The following is a 21,125-nucleotide window of genomic DNA, read 5'->3' as shown; positions in this document are numbered from 1 at the left end:
GATTTTATCTCTATATCGTTATGTAAACGACTTTGTTTAATATAAAAATTCAAACTATAAATTGCATTTTAAATGTACTGGGATGAAAGCCACTTGATATATATATAAATGTTATCAAACTGATTATTAGCATGTCTCAAAATATTTATTATCAAAATGCTTCATCGCAAAGTGATTGCAACGGGCAGTTCCAAGTGTATTTGGAACTATATGCCTCAGCAATATATTATGGGCATATAAGATGAAATCAGCAGAAAAAGACAGGAAACGATTTGAAACTTTTCAAGAAGAAACCAAACTTGGGTCCAGTAAAATACAATTCCATCTAAATAGGGTTGCCTTGTGCATTTATGAAAAAACTAAAAATCATGAGTTGATATTTTGGCCAGGAGCATTTACTGTTAGGTTATGTAATAAAGATTGTTCCCTTCTTTATTAACAGGTCAATCAGAAACTATTTTTGCTTAAATGAATGAGCAATGTGTAATTAGTCAAGACTTCATTCTAAATAACAAGGGAAATGAGAATTTTTTTTAAACACATTTAATGAATTCTGCCACAACTAATAGTTTGATAGCTAGAAGGTTTTATATATATATATATATATATTATATATATATATATATATATATATATATTATATATATATATATGTGTGTGTGTGGTGTGTGTGTGTGTGTGTGTGTGTTGAAGCACAATGGCCTAGTGGACTTGCGGTCGTAGGATCGCGGTTTTGATTCCCAGACCGGGCACTGTGAGTGTTTATTGAGTGAAAACACCTAAAGCTCCACGAGGCTCCTGTAGGGAGTGGTGGCAAACCCTGCTGTACTCTTTCACCACAACTTTCTCTCGCTCCTTCTTCCTGTTTCTGTTATACCTGTATTTCAAAGGGCCAGCCTTGTCACACACTCTGTGTCATGCTGAATCTCCCCAAGAACTACGTTAAGGGTACACATGTCTGTGGGGTGCTCAACCACTTGCATTGGATCAACTGGAACCCTCATGGCCATGTGTGTATATAATATATATATATATATATATATTATATATATATATACACACACACACACACACAGAGTATATACATAGACATACATAGTTCTATAGACATAAGAAAGGAGCCTACACGAAGAAAATTAACTCTTTGACTTACAGCTCTATGTAAGTGTATATATGTGTGTAGGCACACACTGATACGTATCTGACGGAAGAGTTTTGAAAGTTTTGTAAAACCAAAAATATACTGCAATTGTAATAATTATTTTAATTCAATAACATTCCAGGGTGTTACACACACAATATTAGGATGAAGCTTAAGCAGAATAAACAGAGTTTTGACTAACTTTGTTAATATTGAGTGGAATTTAAAAGCTGGGTACATTTCTAATATTGAAGAGTAAAGTGATAGCAAAATAAATCATTTCGTAAGTAAAATTTCATGTTTGTAACCAGACTGACTAAAATCTAACTTTATTCAAAAGAACTTCTTCAATCTTCTGAATGTAATTAATTTTGTGTCACTGCGTTCGTTTCTGAAAACACCTACGTGCACATCAGAATGTTCATTGAAGCCCGCGCGTGTCTGTGTGTGTGTGATAGACCATCGCTTGACAACCGATCTTAGTTTCGTAACGTCCCTATAACTTGGCGTTTTGGTTAAAGTGACCGATAGAAGAAGAACCAGACTTAAATAAAGAAAATAAACACTGGAGTCAATTTGTCCGACTAAACCCTTCAAAGCAGGGCTCCAGCTTGGCCGCAGTCAAATGACTGAAACAAAAAAATAAGAGGCGAAAGATAGGTTAAAGTAAAATAAAAAACTTCGTGATTCTATACAGATATTCATTTAAAAAAAGCCCCTAAAAATCAACGATTTCCTACTGTTTTGTGAGTGGAATGAGACAGAATGGAATATATTTTTCAAAATCAAACTTTTAAAAGAGATTAACAAACAACATACAACAAAACAGAAACCGAATTTGAGATTAATACGAGTCTACGTAATATTCAGTGTTCTAGAGAGAAGAATCTGAATTGATGATGCAACAGTAATAAAGTTAAACTGGATAACTTGGACTATAAAGAACCGATTGAAAATGTTATAAACGTAGACCAGAGACAAGTTTTATTTTATAGATTTCTTTCACAGAAGTCTATCGGATAGAAAACAGAAAAAAAAGTTTGAGTTTTATGCCGGACTATGTGAGAACGTCAGCAAATAGTTTTTAAACAGCAATTAAAATTAAGTCTGGCAAGGAGTATCGGAGAGGGGGAAAAAAATGGAAGAAAAGTGAAGAGCAAATGAGGGAGAGAGAGAAAAAGAATTGGTTTCTGAGTGACTAAAGCGATAATTAATGATTATTATTATACACCTCTCTGTTAAATCAATCGGCCACCACCCGGAAACACGTATTTGTAAGCACTTTCGGTGAACGTGAAGAGATCCGTGCCTCTTGGATTGATTGTGCGTTGGCTGCTTAGCTTTGGCCTCAAGAGGCAGCTCTTAGCTGTAGGGGACAAAGGCATATCACACATTTTATATATATATATATATATATGTTGCACACACACGCACGCACACATACATACACATATAATGTCTGGGAGAGTGAACTTAGTCTTAAAGGATGTCATCGTTCGCTGCAGGTGGGCGAGAGCCATGAACGGTGATAAGTGGGAAGATGGGGAGACAGTCAATAAAAATTATCATTGATTATCAATTAGAGAGATTGGCTGTGTGTGTGTGTGTGCGAATATACGTATGACTAAACATAGGCATGTTCATGTGTGTGTGTATTTTTGGGATAATATAATAAAAATTAGCCAACTTAATATGCTCCGAAAGTACCATGAATGACCAAACATTGTTGCAAGACAGTGAAGCACACACACACACACAGAGGATGTACTAAATCAGAACACTTTGTTTTTTTTTTGTCTATTTAAAAAGCAACAACAAAGTTATTCCTTTGACTCAATATTATTTAGATTATCCATGAACTGCTTTTAGTAGTACAAATATAATTAAAGTTTTATTGTTCCTGCTTATTTATGTTGTCCCTCACGCCCGTTTGCCACATATATATATATACATTGCATTATATAACGCTTATAGTTTTTATCAGTTATTATTATTATTATTATTTTCTATGAATCTTGTTAAGAACTTGACAGGCTTGTGAGAAACCCCGCAAGGCAGACGGCAGCATTAAAGTTTGTCGTGCGGAACCCCTGCTGAATACATCGCTATATAAAAGCACCTATTCTGAGCGAGCGAGCGTGTATATGCAAGCGCGTGTGTGTGTGTAGACGCGCGCGTGTCTACACACACACACAACTATCTAAATGAGGACAGCAACAAAGTGACACAGTGCCTTGAGCAGGAACAGATATATATATATAATATAATATATATATATATATATATATATTATATATATACATATATATAATATACATATACATACATATAATATACATATACATATATATACATATATATATATATTACATATATATATATATACATATACATACATATAATATACATATACATACATTATATACATATATATACATATATATATACATACATATATATACTATACATACATATATATACATACATATATATAATACATATACATACATACATATATATATACATACATATACATACATATACATACATATACATACATATATATATACATACATATATACATACATACATATATATACATACATACACATATATATACATACATATATATACATATATATACATACACATATATACATACACATATATACATACACATATATATATATACATATATATACATACATATATATATATAATATATATATATATAATATATATATATATATATATATATATATAATTATATATATATACTCACACACACACACACATATATATATATAATATATATATATATATATATATATATACACACACATATATGTATGTGTATGTGTGTGTGTGTGTGTTTACTTGTTTCGCTAGACCGCGGTCATACTGGAGTATCACCTTGACGGATTTTAGTCGAACTAATCGGACCTCAGTACATTTTCTTTTTTGAGCATGGTATTTATTGTATCGATCTCTTATGCTAAGTTTACAAGGACATAAATGAACCAACACCAGTTGCCAAGCGATGTTAAGAGAATAAACACAAAGACCGAGACATAATTGCGCACTTGTGTATATGTGTGTGTGTGTGTGTAAAAAAATGAATTGCTACTTCTAAATAATGAGAAACAGAACAGATAAGTCAATAATTTAAGTTCTTCAGAAACAGTGGAAATTAAAATTCATTTACCCAAATAAATACAAATCTAGACGTCCCATAAAAAAAAAAAAAAAAAAAAAAAAAAAAAACCTTGTTTTCTAACTTAAAGACTAAAATGGTTGAAAATCCCGATCGAACAATCTACCAAGATGCCTTAACGTGGTCGTTCGATCTGCTAGAAACTCCAGCTAAATCTTACTCAGAGTTCAACCCAATCGTCTTGAAAAGATGAGTTATATACATTGGGTAATGTAGTTCTAGATACGTAACGCTTGAGAGAGAACGATGGAAAAGTCATGTCTGGAACGTCTTTACCAAGATGCCTTAACGTGGTCGTTCGATCTGCTAGAAACTCCAGCTAAATCTTACTCAGAGTTCAACCCAATCGTCTTGAAAAGATGAGTTTATACATTGGGTAATGTAGTTCTAGATACGTAATGCTTGAGAGAGAACGATGGGAAGTCATGTCTGGAACGTCTTTACCAAGATGCCTTAACGTGGTCGTTTGATCTGCTAGAAACTCCAGCTAAATCTTACTCAGAGTTCAACCCAATCGCCTTGAAAAGATGAGTTATATACATTGGGTAATGTAGTTCTAGATACGTAATGCTTGAGAGAGAACGATGGGAAGTCATGTCTGGAACGTCTTTCATCATAGGGACGGCCGGCCGGCAAAATAACCAACCGTCCTGCTTTCATACGGACGCAGAAAATTGATGAAAACATTGGTTTTGTTGAGTGAGAGAGAGAGAGAGAGAGAGAGTAAGAAAAAGAAAAAAAAAGGAAAGAAAGAGTTAATTAAGAGGCGATGTAAATATTTAGTCGATAAACTGTTTAACTGGGATAATGTATAAATGGATTAACCGACAAAAGAGAAATAAATGGATTTTGACCAGTGAAACAGATCGAAAGTATAAGAAACCCTAAAAAGTTGTTAAAGGTGAAGATGCGGTTTAAAATGGTAATTACTCCAAGAGAAAATTGCAAAAGAGAAAAAAAAAGACAAACCCATCTTGAACGAGTGTGTCAGTGTGTGTGGAGGAGATGGGGGGTCAATGTGATGACAACGTGTTACAGAGAATGTATTTATTATATAGTATGGTGACAGTGTTAGAGATGATATAATCTTTATGTGAAGATAGTAGTAGCGACAGAGATAGAGCGAAGTGAGAAAAAGTATCTTTTACGAGTAATAGTAAAAAAGAAAAAAAATACTAATATAATTGTAAAAAATTTACCGAAAAAAGTTTTAATAAGCTATTTTGAATACAAGCACACCGTTTTTTGAATTAGGGTAGATGCAATGGTCATCGATTGAATTGTACGTTGTGTAATAAACGGGTACGAGTTTGATTAAAGGTATAATTGAATTCGGCGAGGTTCGAAGTAAAACGAGAGAAGGGAGACGAAACGAAACTGCCCGACTTGCACGTTTCAATCACCAAGTAAAAGACTGTCACAAGACAACAACAATAGTGAACCATTTACAGGAACATGTAGGTAGTCGATTGACCTTTAAGAAGTAACAGCCAAATGTCTCTCAAATTACACCTAAGCTTCTTATATGTATGTAGAGAGGATACATTATATAATATAGTCCTGGGTACACCTAGAAAAAAGGACATTGGTTAAAGGTGAGATACTTTTCTTTAAGAAGTCTGCACGACTGAAGCTTGACCAGGAGTTATTCAATAACAGAAGAGAATATGTGAATGAAATTAGGCTAGAATGCGAACGTGTTTTAAGACTGGCTGAATTGCTAAGGTAGCGAAGAATCACCAGTTTTTCATGCCTTAACAGACATTAATTGGCGCAAACCAAAATAGATTCCGATGTAAAATATCAATTTACGCGATGGCAAGAGTGCGCACCATTAAAGAAATGGTTTTTGGTGTCCCGTAATAAATTCAAGACGCACATTCACATGGGGGGGGGGAGGAGAAGTAGATTGAGAAGCGAATATCGAAGACAAAACAATATCATGGTTATACAATGGAAGCCGTTTATTATAATCACTGATCTTATCAAAAGATCGCTACCGAAATCAGAGAGATCCAAACACATACAAGATAGTTATATTTTAGCCGGTTAGCGCTATCCGAAAGTTTCCAATTCCAAAGGGATTCCATGAAGCAGCTTCCGCTGATCTAACCATGTGTGTGTGTGTGTGTACACTCAAACATACACTGAAGCAAAGCATTAGGGTATTTATTTATTAAGTTAATTAACAAACTGGATTAAACTAAGTTAAGTGGACTTAACACCGTAATCTCTTAAATATTCCAACACAACAGGAGAAAATGCAAGAGTAAAACTTCTGTTCGGAAGGGATTTCAACGTCAATGATTTCTCATTCTATTCTTGCTTGCTTTTTTGATAAAATGTTTGAATAGGTTAAAATGTTGGGATGACCGAGTAGAAAACCGAAGGTGTATCATTGTCGGGGTTCTTTCTTTTGTTTGTTTGTTTGTTTTTCACATGACTTTTGAGGGAGAAAAACACCTTTAGACTGTAGACCAGACCCGAATGCTTGCAACAGCCCGGACTTAGCTGAAGACACTCACTCAATGGCCAGAATCTGATATTAAACCGGACAATAGACAAGGACAGGACACTGTATTTCATAATACGTCCATCTCACTGATATCAGATCATTTGGGAATAGCTAATTGCGACAGACTGTCGTTTCGTCCTGGAGAGAGCTTTACCGATCGCTCGCATCATTCGATGAAATCTAAGCTAAGTTGCAACTCATGTAAGACCCCCCTCGGGATACTGACAGACATTTACTGCACTTTACTTAGTTAGGAATTCATGAAAGATAGGAAATGAGATTGCTTGTCAGTCGTGCCTTCCTCGGGAGCGACGTAAGTGAAGCGTAAATAATTTACTAAGCGGAAGCATGAAACTTGGACATATATCCGGCTTGCCAAGAGGTTTCCACTTAAGGTGATGTCCTTGTCAAATAATTGCTTTCTAAAACATGAAAGCGGATATTTTTGAAGAGGTGATAAGTAAGATGTGAAGCAGTGCCTTACTTTTGTTTTTCCAAAGTTACAATTAACAGGAGTGAAAAGGTGCAAACAGTCTACACCGTTACAGACCAACGAAGGAGTCTTTAGCAGTCGATCAACGTGCTAGAAATAAGAATCAAATTTCCTTATATCTCACATACAAGAGTCTTAAATGTATAAGTAGCAGAAAATTTTACTAGCTCTCTAGGTAGGTGTAAAAATCATACGAAAACTACATAAAATATCAACTACTGAGTGGCTGTGTGGTAAGTAGCTTGCTAACCAACCACATGGTTCCGGATTCAGTCCCACTGCGTGGCATCTTGGGCAAGTGTCTTCTGCTATAGCCCCGGGCCGACCAATGCCTTGTGAGTGGATTTGGTAGATGGAAACTGAAAGAAGCCTGTCGTATATATGTATGTGTGTGTGTCTATGTTTGTCCCACTAGCATTGCTTGACAACCGATGCTGGTGTGTTTACGTCCCCGTCACTTAGCGGTTCGGCAAAAGAGACCGATAGAATAAGTACTGGGCTTACAAAGAATAAGTCCCGGGGTCGATTTGCTCGACTAAAGGCGATGCTCCAGCATGGCCGCAGTCAAATGACTGAAACAAGTAAAAGAGTATATATATATATATATATATATATATATATATATATATCACAGAGTTTATTTATACTGAAATTTATTAGTGGGAACAATTACAAAATTCATGACTTGTGAAAATCCAGCGTATTTGTTTTATGCACTTCGCATAAAGAGAATTTTGGAAATTGAACATGTTTTGGCACCTCTAGCATTAACTAGGAATGATCCATTATATACTATGAATTTGAATTGCCGAAAAAGACGTGATGGTCTTAGCTGAGATGTCTCTAATAAAAAATTTGCTGAATCAGGGTTGACTGGAACTAAGCAACCATACAAAACAACATATGTTTAGTAAGGTAGACGCAAAGTTAATTTTGTGTGTATGAGTATTTGAATGCACACACATCTTCATGTAGTTGATTGATCTCAGATACATTTCTGATATTTTATTTCATCGATACTGGACAGCCGAAACGATTACAATCGATTCCACCAGAACGTGAACACGAAACGGTGGAAGGGAATTAATTAATGTACACATTGCAATGTGTTGGCGGGGGAACAGTTTGTACCGTCTAAAAGTTTAGAAAGACTATCTAAAACCATTGAATGAGAAATAAATATAACATGAAACATTAAAAGAGTGATAGCAGAGACTTGGGACACCAGAAAACTGCAATGACTAAATTGTTCGATAGCAGTATTTAGTTTTGTCCTCTTCAACGTTCGGATTCAAATCCCGCCACGCACGTCATAACTTTTCATCCTTCCTAGGTCGATAAACGATGAGCAAATCGTATAGTCGACATCCGAACATTGAAGTTTGTGCCTCAGTATAAGTATATGTTAAAAGTGGTTAGGGCAGCGGACTCGCGGTCATAGGATCGCGGTTTCGATTCCCAGACCGGGCCGTTGTGAGTGTTTATTGAGCGAAAACACCTAAAGCTCCACGAGGCTCCGGCAGGGGATGGTGGTGATCCCTGCCGTACTCTTTCACTACAACTTTCTCTCACTCTTACTTCCTGTTTCTGTTGTACCTGTATTTCAAAGGGCCGGCCTTGTCACTCTCTGTGTCACGCTGAATATCCCCGAGAACTACGTAAAGGGTGCACGTGTCTGTGGAGTGCTCAGCCACTTACACGTTAATTTCACGAGCAGGCTGTTCCGTTGATTCGGATCAACCGGAACCCTCGTCGTCGTAACCGACGGAGTGCTTCCATATATTAAAAGGTAAAATAGACCTAGATGTCACGAACGAGTAAGCATTTGAAAGAAGACCCGATCGTTTGGCGGGAAATATTAGAATTCATTAATGTGACCTGCCCCGAGGATCCATTGTTTTTTTGGGGGGGTTTTCTCCAAAGACATAGGACTATATTATCCAATGTCTTGCATTTCTAATTTAGTAAGGAGATTTGACTATATGTATGATCGAGTATCTCGTTTACTTACGTCAAGGTTTTAAGAATGGAATTAAAAAAAAATCTCCTTGGCTAATAAAATCGGTCTATCGTATGAAGCATTCACAGCGAATTAGTTACCTGTGCGAATTATGAGTAAAATTAAGTGTGATGTCCCACCAGGATTCTACAAGGGGGTCTCCTCCATTCATCTATGTCACTTCGACTCGTTATTGTTATCAGCGCAGGTAGTTTGGTGGTAACTAAATGGTTAATTTTTATATAAAGGCACGTTAGGACGAAGGAAATCATTTATGAATGTGTGAAGTTCATGTTCTTTTGAAGGGCTCTAATACTCTAAGTGCTGCGACATGGTTACAAATGGTACGATACTCGAAACGTGATCTATTTGATGGCTCTGGCCACAGAGGAATTGTAAATATAAGATACCAAACTTTACAAGTCAGTAATGGGATACCATTTTTGAGAGAAGAGAAAAAAAAAAACCCTCCAAACAAGAGACACTATTAAGTGAACTTAAGGCTCTCAGAGAGTTAATCATGTTAATGGATATTGTCAAACATAGATCTAGCAGACATTATGATCAAAAGCATTCCATGTGTAATCATTACGGCTTTTGGTATAATAATTACTACACTGTCCATTGTGTCCCACCTTATTTTTATTTCTTTATTAAAGAAAAGGTGTAATTTGAGGGAGATTTGGCTGCTATTTCTACTAGTTTGATTGAACGATTAGGCAGAGTCTCCTCCGTTCATCATCATAGATAATTGTTTCTTATAAGAAGAGTTCGTGGAATAAAGTTTCAAGTTTCGGGGTCTCTGTTGAAGCCTGAAACGATAGGACTTTTTACTCCCTCACAGCAAATAAACTTATTCAATACTTCACAAACTTCTTCCGATCAATTGCAGCCGACGCAAACTCTTCTACGTAACAGTTCCGGAATATAATAACCTAGTTGTTTCGTTTCCTTTTATTGAATGTTTCTAAGGCCAAAAGAAAGGCAAACATTTCTTCGGTTTCTTCTCCCTTGCGAACTGAAAATCCTCTGTTAATGACTGAAGTATATTTTGCTATCAATTATATCAGCGCTTTATTTTACAAGTTAATGTTTTTAAAAAAATATCAACGTTTCCTTTAATTACATAGAAAGTATATAAGTACGGTTATCTGCCTGTAAACGAGGATAGAAGTTTGTACACACACACATTTATAGTTTGTATAGTTCTGAGCAAACACTACTTCTCAACATAAGTAACAACACACGCAAATACACCATCCAGACTACATATATATATATATATTATATATATATATATATATATATAGCCAAAAGAACGGACTGGGTGTATAACTACTGTTGGTACCTATTTTAAGGATCTCGGAAGATATGAAAGTTACCCATCTCCGGTGTGTCTTAGAAGAATAATTTCTTTTACTTTTGTCCAAGAACTCCTCTGAATTCATGAAATATTTACCAGTAATACATGTGTTACTAGTATTATTTCACGAGACCTCTAAACTGTTGCTATCTCCTATATATTCCACTATGGCCTTTAAAAAAGTGGTGGGACATTGTATAATGTAATCCAAGAAGAAACAAAAAATGCCACGTTGGTTACTGTTAGAATGGTTTTAATCATAAGTGTATGTATGCTCAACAAGGCTGGGCTGGGCTGGGACTAAACAACCTACTATAACAAAAACAGGTCCATTTTTATCCCGGAAGAAGACAGCAAGTCACAAACAAACAAAAAAAAAAAATTAGGAAAGAGACAAGGTAAGATGTTGTGGCGATCATTCTTCCATTCTGGAGGACTGTAAAGATTATCACATAAGTGAGATGCGAAAAGAAGAAGTTTTTTAACTTGAAATCATAGAAGAGCCGTAAGAAATAAAACACTTAAAAATCTTAAGCGGGTTCAAGTAAAGAGATAATTCAAGGCTTTTGACTACTGGTGAGAAAGATCAAAGGAAATCGCTCCTACAAATGAGAATCGCAAATCGGATTGCCCTGGTTGTTTATATCTACTTACTTTAAAGAACTTATGAAATAAGAACAATTAGACACACTATTTCTTTTAAGTGGACAGACGACAGGTAGTCGATAGAATGGAATATAACTCCTTTTACACCTAAATATTAGTGTTATTTTAAGAAACACACGGACTTTCCGAAAAAAAAAAAAAAAGCTGACGTGGGATATCTAACTCGTTTCCAGACAACGTTAGAGCAGACAGTGAAAGTTGTCCAGATTAAAGGAACCTACAGTTTGTGCCATGTTCACTGAATACAGACGATAACTGTTTCTCTTTACGTAATTTGATCAAGAAAGCAGGACATTTTTTTTTTCTAAATAGAAAGAAAATATGAAGTTGTGACATTGGTGCTTTCCCCCCAAGGGCATTAGGGGTAAGAAATATAGGGAATGCAATTTGGTAATATTTGAGCTGTAATTGTGAGTATGGATGCACTCGTAAAAGATCTTCGAGAGAAAACAAAAACCAAGAAAAGAAGTGAAGGAAGTGTGTATAAAGTTTGTTGAGTGTGTGTGTGTGTTTTGCATACATTTGTTGTGTTTGGTTTGTGAGAGGAGTAGGACGTGAGAGTAAGAAGAGGGCGTGTAAACAAAAGCCCACCGACACAACCACCACCACCACACCACCACAAAAATAATACCACCCACCCGTTCTAGGTAATAATAAGTAGGAGCCTACTGAAGCCAGACAAGCACCTCCTTTCACAGCAGGTAGGACCTCCCATACTTATCGACCGGTATGGGGCAACGAAAATCAATCAGCTAATCGAAGCCGAGGATATGAATGAAAAATGATAAACAAGCACTAGTTAAGAACCAAGTCAATGGGCCAGCTATGATCAACAGTAAGTGCGATCACACACTCACGTACACATATAATGTAAGACTGTTTGCCAACCTTAAACAACACAGTCATAAAACAACGCTGTAGTATCAAATGTGTGTGTGTGTAGAAAGGCATGAAGAGACTAGCTTGGATTCGAACACACCTCACACCTTACAAGTACCGACTGGTTTTACGTAAGGCGTTGCCGAACAAACAAAAATAGGAGAGAAAACCCTCCTATGCTATTGTTTTGATTCTTTAACAGACACGACACGACGGCGGCCAAGGAACAGTCAAAACAAAAACTAGAGGAATCGAATAAACTCAATTGATTCTACGAGAAACTAGCGACTGTTTCTGTGAGACAACAATCAGATTTCCCTGACACAATACTATTGGACATCATTTTTAAAATGGCACAAAGCGCCAAACAGGAATTGGTTTCGTATTCTAAAAAAATCTCTTAGCAAAACTGTCAAAGTTTGTTCAGATTTCTTCAATAAAATGGTTCCGGGTCGGTTTTCCGAATAGAGAAAATTGTTTTAACAAGTTCTCGTTTTTGAAAGATTGTAGTAATCAATAGATTTGAATTGAAAATTTGTAAAAAAAATATATTTTAAAAAAGTATTCTAATTTATGACATAAAAATTAAACACGATTCCTTTCTTAACAACAGATAATTTATTTCAGCAGTCAGTTTTCTTTTTTAATCGTTTAGAATATTTGAGAAACCTTAGCGATCACAAGTTAGTGACAATTAATACTGTTATTCTTCTAACACCCTCATATCTGCCCTGGTGGCAAATAAATGAAATTATTATTATTATTATTATATAGAGATAATAATCACTAGGATTAAATAATCACTTTACCATGCTCTCTCTTTACGCTAAATATACATATATTATATACATATATATATATATATATATATATATATATATATATATATATATACACACACACATATATATATATGTATGTATGTATGTATGTATGTATGTATGTATGTATGTATGTATGTATGTATGTATGATGTATGTATGTATACGTGTGCGTATTTTGCTGGAGCCATGGTGAAATACAAAATGTTAAAACGTGAAACAAAGACACAGGTCGGAGTGAAAGTATTGGTCAAAAATGGTAACAAATTAAGGAAACTAAAGGGAAGAATTCTTAGGACATAAGGGTGACAGAGTTCCGTTAAGGTTATAAACTAAGCGGGATTTACTTTAACATCGGATTTAGGTTTTTCAGATAAGCCACATTTAAAGAAAATCACTAGTCTCATCCACCAAACAACTTTGGACCCTTCTTTGTGGTGGTGGTAGTGGTGGTGGTTATGTTTTGAGTTTGAAATATTGGTTAAATAAGCCTAATTCACTAAGGACCTGAAACATACATACATACATACATGCAGGCAGCCAAATAGACGTGCCACGATTTTTGTATGGCCTAACGACGTAAGGATGATTTTGACACACACACACACAGATATATATATATATATATATATATGTATATATATTTCGATTTTGGATTTGGTTTGCAAGATTCTTAGGGCACTAAAAGTGAATGACTCTCCCCAGACAAAATATACACACATACATACATATATATATATATATACACACACACACCATACATACACATACGTGTGTGTGTGTGAATGAGAGAGACCATCAGAGGCACCTGTTGCCGTAACAAAGTCCACCAAACAATAAAGTTACAGCAAGTAATTACAAAATGTAATCATTTTCATCATTTTTAGTATCATGCTTACTTAAAACTATCATTGTTCTTAATAAGTATTAAAGAATCGAGCTGTTATCTTGTGTGAGCAGTATGTATGTATGTATTTATGTATGTATGTATGTATGTATGTATGTATGTACACGCATATCAACAAGTGTCGATGTTGTTAATGATAATTTAAAAAAAAAAAAAAAAACAGTGTTGGTAATATTTTGAAATAATTGGACCAGAAGAGATAAAGAAAAAGAAGGCCAAAAAAAAAGAGACGGTCGGTCCATGCCGGTTTGGCGACAAGAGAGGGTTTGTTATTGTTTTGAAGATGTCAATAGAAATACCAGCAGAAGACATGTGGTGGAAGCAGTCGATTTCTCTCTGTCCAGCTTTGACACATTCAACAGTGTTTCGTAAACAAAAACCCTAAACAAGGAGCACACACACACACGCACACATTTGAATATTTGCTACCTGACTGACTAGCTTTTGTACCATACAGAAATCTGCGCGATCAGGGGTCGCCGGGTTTATATAACAGTAACCAACACAATTACCTATTGTAAGTACGTATACACACACACACACACACACACAGACAGACAGACACGCGCACACGCATATTCTATGCATTCAATCCGAGTTAGTTTAATTCTGCATAAAACTTAAAGCCACAGCATGAGTGCGCGCGAATGTGTCTGTGTGTGTGCTTCTGTTAATATTAACTTAAATCTAATGATGCGATGTGTGTAGAACTGGTGACTTGTATAAAATTTGGATATCCTAAGTCAAGTTCGGATTTTTTTTCCTGCTTTTTTGTTTTAAATAAAAATGTATAAAGGTAAGACTTTGAGATGGAAAAGGGGGAGATCTGATTCCGACAACTACTGCCAGCAGGCTATATTTCGACTAAAAGAGAATGAGAGGGATGAGAAACAAACAGGTGCCACAACACTAAAACTATTAACTTGAAACTACACAAGTTATTATTTCAACAAGGAAACTGCTTAGGACCTGAGAAGGTTAGAAAGATAGATAGATATATATGTGAAGCGGGAGAGCAAAGAAAATGAATCTAGACCAACTTATTAAACACAAACTAAACTGTTTTCGTTCTTTTTTCCATTCTTTTTCTTTTTTTTGTCTGAGAAGGGAAAGAAAGTAACAAAAGACTACCACGGATTGAGTTTTTTTTTTTGATGTAGATATATATATTAAAGGTTTGGAAATAAGTTAGGGAAATGCAACGATCTGTAATACATACATACACAATAGTATTTCTTTTTCTTTCTTTTTTTCTTTTTTGAGAGCTTACTACTCATCAGTTGTGTGTGTGTGTATATATATATATAATACACTTATGTATGTACTTATGTGTTTATGTGAGCATATATACATACATATATATATATATATATATATAATATATATATATATATATATATGTGTATATGTAAATTTGTGTCTATATATACATCTGTGTGCATACATGTATGTTTACCTTTATATATTGTATTGATAGATATGTATTTATAATACACACATGTACAAAAAAAATGTGATTTTTTTTTAAAGGAAAAAATATAAAATATAAAATATATAATAAATGAGTTTGTTTGCTTACCTGCAAGTCTAAGAGCCGACATCCTTTGAAACTCGGGTTCTTGTAACCATTTCCACATCCTCCGAAAAGTTTCACGTCCGGACTTAAGTTTGCTCCATGGTTTAGGGTTTCTTAACAGATCGCTGAGGGTCCCTTGGCTCCGACACAGCACTCTCTGAGCGAACACAGCCTGTGGGATACTGTACCTTTTCAGTTCGCTACTAATCTTTTGTGCTAACTCCTTGGTGTTAATTTCTTCCACTTCTTTATTAGATGACGACTGTTGAGATTCGGACGAGCTAGAGGACGTAGATGGTCGCTCGCGCTGGGGACTCATGCTGTGATGGCTGTGAGGGGACGAAGTGGCCACTGAAGTTTGCAAACCATTCATAGATGACGGGGTCGGCATCATGCCACTAGGTGAGGGAAGCCTCGAAGAACTTGGTGGTGGTGCGCCGAGGCTGCTTCGATAAGCTTCGTAGTTGGTAGGGGAAACCATTTTCGGTTCGGGCTTGGGCGAATGGAGCCCGTTCTGGCCGTGGCCATACCCGTACGAGCTTAGCCCTTGTTGGTAGCCGTTGCTAGCCATCATTGAGGACATGGGGCTGCCACCCAGGGCTGTGCCCATGCTCATACCCATACTGGTCAGTTTATCGTAACGGTAGTTCATGTCCATTCCTAGTCCATTATTTTGCATCAGTGTAAAACTGCCGCTGACGTTCGACGTTGGGGGAACGTGATGAGCGCTAAACTTGTCCGACACGGTGGAAATGGGCGGCAGAGGCTGCAGTGGCGTCAGGGTGGCGTAACTGTTGTTGGGGCTGTAGCCGGGACTCATCCGGCCGTTCAAAGTCTGGTAGGTGGCTGCTTCGCCCATCTGGGAGCGGAACTCACTGCTGTCGATCATGGTGCTCACACTGACGGGGATGGCCTCCGAGGAGGAACGTGCTGCGGCAATGTTAGAAGGCGACAGGTCGTGGGGACTTACTGTGTATTCTGAGGCTGCCGCCGCCGCCGCCGCCGCCGCAGCCGCTGCAGCCGCCGCTGCTGTTACATGGCCTCCTCCTCCTCCTCCTCCGCCTGCCGTTCCTCCTCCTCCGCCGCCGCCGCTGCCGCCTCCTTCTGTTGTTGTTCCTCCTCCTCCGCCACCGCCGCCTCCACCTGCTCCTCCGTTACCGTTCGTGTTTCCTCCTCCTCCTCCTCCTCCTCCTCCGCCTCCTCCTCCCGGTCCGCCGGCTCCACTTCCTCCCCCTCCGCCGTTACCAGCACCCGTTCCTCCTCCTCCTCCTCCTCCTCCAGTTGTACCTCCTCCTCCTCCTCCTCCTCCTCCACCTCCACCAGAGGCTGCCACAGACGACGACTCGTTGATTTGTTGATCCGCAAGTTCGCCCATGTTTTCCATCGTCATTCCTACAAGCACACAAAACGAAACGAAACGATCGAAGAATATCGGTTGTTGTTGTTGTTATTATTATTATTATTGTTCTTATGGATAATGATGATGTTGTTGATGATGATCGTAATTTGTGAGAAGGAGGGTGTGATTGATAATAAATAACTGTCAACTCTTGCTTTGTTATTATTGTTTCTTTAAAAGAATTATTATTATTATTATTATTTATATATATATATATATTTATATATGTGTATATATATATATATTGTTATATATTGTTTTCCCCCACCTTTCTTTTAATTTCCTTTTTCGTCCTCTTTCTGTCTATAAATTTTTATTTTATTTTCTTTCCCTCTCTCTCTCTCTTTCCCGTCTTCCTTCTTTCTTTTTCCAAAAGCTATATATATATATATATACGATTATATATATGTATATATATATATATATATACAATTACTTGTTACTAGTTAAGTTCGATGTTTTGTTGCCGGACGGCTCTCTCTCTTTTTCTCCGCCAACACTACTACTATGACTACACACTCTTTGCCACTTGGCTTTCAGTTAAATTTGTCTTTCTTCTCTCTTAACACACTCTGTCCGTAGCTTTTGTTTATTATTATTATTATTATTATGATTATTAATATTATATATTTTTGTGTGTGTAGTGTAGCTATTATAGTTTTTTTTAAAATCAGTATATTTACTTATATATATATATATATATATATATATATATATATATATAATGTGTGTGTGTATCGACGTGTATGTTTGTCTATATATATATATATATATATTTATATATATATACATATATGTGCGTGCGTGTCTGAATATCAGTGTGCAAAATAAATATAATAAATATAAACAAATAAATAAATAAACAAATAATTTAAGTGGAATCGGGATGATTATATCTTTATACACATCATGAAAGCTCGGGAGTGCAGGGAAATAAATAGTGCTCGTCTGAGTGGTATTCGAAGCGCCAGAGTATAGTGTAGTGAGTGGTACCACTGCTAATAATGAATAAATACGAGTGAAGCCTTAGCTATTTGGTGCTGTGACCGAATATGTGAGCATCTATGTATGTACATATAATAAATACGTGTAGGTGAATGAATGCAATTTTGTATTCGTATGCAGGAAAAAAACCAAACGAGTACATATATATATATAGAGAGAGAAAGAGAGATGTATTTATATATAATAGGGAGGCGATGTTTATTAGTGATTGTGATCAATGGAGATTTTGTTATTCACAATCTAATATATATATATAACAAAAAGTATGAACAATAAGAGGCTTTTTTTTTTGTGTGTGTGTGTGACAAATAACAATATCGAGGCGTAGAATGAATTATTAGCTCGAAGAATACAGGTTAAAGTGGGGAACAGAAATTTATGGTGGATAGAAAATGTGATGGTTCGGACAAATGTAGTTAAAGCGAAGAAAAATAAAGAGCGGATATGGAAAGAGAGATATCGAAAGGGAAAGAGAAAGTGGACTGCTGAATGAAGAGCGAAAAGAGATTTAGTAGTGAAACAGAAAAGAAAGGACTATGGATGAATAGTAATAGTAATAATGATAATAATAATGATTATAATGATAATGATGTATTGCGGAAGCTGCGAAAAAGAAACGGTAGGGTTAAATGAATAGGATTAGTGAAACGTAGTGAGGGAGATGACAAATAAATAAGATATTAGGGAAGGTAATCGTAAGAAGAGAAAAAATTATATATAATAATAACAAACATGGAAGGAATTTTTAGTGAAGTAAAATTCGATAACTAGACAATTATATTAGTACAGACGTGTATGTATGAACGTGTGGAAATGACTTTAGAGAGATTCATAACACACACACACACACACACACACACAGATGCAGTATGGATGGATGCAAGACGCACCTGCCTGCCTCCGTGCGTGTGTGCGTGTGTGTGTGTGAATGAGTGTGTGTGCGTGCGAGTGCGTATGAGTGAGTGCGTGTACGTCAAAGTGTTTAGGGTGTGTGTTAAATGATCAAAAAAAAAAATAATCAAAGAGCCTCGGCAAAGGAAGAAAGAGAAGAAGGAGTGTTGTTTGTTATTAGTAGTAGTGATGGCTGTTGTAATAATCGTCGTAATATCGGTTAATTCCAGTAGGAGGAGTGTACAAGTGCGAGTAAAAAAAGAAAAAAAATGGGGGTTGCCTTACGCAGAGTAGGCCAGTCGACATCAACAACAAGAGGAGTAATAGTAGTAGTAGTGGTTGCAGTGATGGTGGTAGTTGTAGTAGACATACATGCTAGGTAGTGTAGCAAGCTGCTGTACGGGCTGTTGTTGAGGGTGGTAGATAAGTGGTAGTAGTACAGTCGATAATAGGAGTGGTACTTTTGATAGTAGGAGTGGTAGTACTAACGCAGAAGTGGTAGATAAAAGGTCGCAGATAGTGGTGGTGGTGGCCAAGCTGTGCCTGCTGCTGCTGCTGTACCTCCATGTTTGGACAGCTGGAACCACAGACGACCTGCGCACACGTCACTGCGCAGCCAATCAAACTGTACTGCGCTTGCGCAATGACACTTCGTCGGAGCAAGCCAGATAAGCAGGACGGTGCAGAAGTGCGCACTCGGAGTGTACACTCCATGTAGCACACTTCGAGTGGAGTGCACTCTTAGCTACTCATTCTTAGACAACGTTTGTGTCTGGCGTATAAAAAAAGAATTATCTTAGGAGAATGTTTAAATTATTTTTAACGTTTCGATAATTTTAGATTCGAGTTTATTAATGTAAAAAATAATTTAAGATTTATATTCTTACGTATTCTAACAATGAATAATCTTCAATGCTTTGAATGAGACGGTCATGCTCTCGTATGTGTGTGTGTGTGTGTTTCTGTACTAGTGCACTTGTGTGTTTACGCATGTCTCTGAGTATTATATATATATATATATATATACATATATATACATATATATATGTTTCTGGTTTTAAATATTAAAAATTAAAATATTTCAGTACACTTTATACGTTTGTATCGGTTTAACATATATATTATATATCTATATGCTAAATCATATATACAAACATATATATATATATAATATAATATTATATTATATTATATATATATATAAACATATATGTATATTATATATATAAACATATATGTTTATATATGAATGTATGTATGTATGTATGTATGAATGTATGTATGTATGCGTCAATATAGATAAATATACATATTCAATATTGAATAAAGAAATAGATATATGAAAAATAATGTGCGTATATCAACGTTATTATTCTTGTATCATAGCTATACCAAAGTATGCGCATACGTATATATAATATATATATATATAATATATATATATATATATATATATATATATATATATATATATATATATATATATATATATATATATATATATACATACATAAATACATGCATATTCACTCACCACACACATATATATATATAATATATATATTATATTATTATATAAACGTGTGTATGTATTTATATAAATACTTTTGTGTATCTTATGTGTAAGTATTAGCGCACGTTTGCGTGGTATTCATAATCTTAAACGAAAGAGGCGTAACTAAGTTAGATGTGTATATTGTCTAATTTATTGTGTGTGCTTGACAACAGACAGGTCAATTATAAATAAATATGATTTTCTGTCGGCTCTCGAAATGTTTTGTTTACATTTTGCTTTGCTAAATGCTCGCATATCGGTGTTCTTTGTCGCTATTTCATGCCTCCGTATTTAAGGAATTTCCTCCGGTAACGAAATGTTACGGTCATTGAATATTTCGTAACGCGCCCTTTTAGAGTGGATACTAGGGAAAAGACGAAAAAAAAATAAAGAAAAATTTAAGTAGCTAGACAGAGAGACAGACAGACAGATAGACAGACAGATAGATAGATAGATAGATAGATAGATAGATAGATAGATGAATGTATAGATAGATAGATAGATAGATAGATAGATAGATAGATAGATAGATAGATAGATAGATAGATAGATAGATAGATGAATGTATAGATAGATAGATAGATAGATAGATAGATAGATAGATAGATAGATAGATAGATAGATAGATAGATAGACAGACAGACAGATAGATAGATAGATAGATAGATAGATAGATAGATAGATAGATAGATAGATAGATA

At 35.7% G+C, this 21,125-nt stretch overlaps 1 protein-coding gene across 1 annotated transcript in view; it reads right to left on the bottom strand.

Annotated features, from left to right (window-relative positions):
• The window catches only part of LOC115220621 (one cut domain family member 2), a gene marked incomplete at its 5' end in the record, with an annotated part of 276,436 nt that extends 259,700 nt beyond the window's left edge, over positions 1-16,736 (bottom strand). The window contains one exon of the mRNA XM_036510194.1: positions 15,578-16,736. Coding sequence (XP_036366087.1) covers positions 15,578-16,736 — 1,159 coding nt within the window. The remainder of the gene's footprint in view (positions 1-15,577) is intronic.
• Between the last annotated feature and the right edge of the window lie 4,389 nt (positions 16,737-21,125).

The sequence above is a fragment of the Octopus sinensis genome, linkage group LG16 (genome assembly GCF_006345805.1).
Source record: "Octopus sinensis linkage group LG16, ASM634580v1, whole genome shotgun sequence".
NCBI classification, from domain to species: Eukaryota; Metazoa; Mollusca; class Cephalopoda; order Octopoda; family Octopodidae; genus Octopus; species Octopus sinensis.
This window is presented reverse-complemented; position numbering and strand designations above follow the sequence as displayed.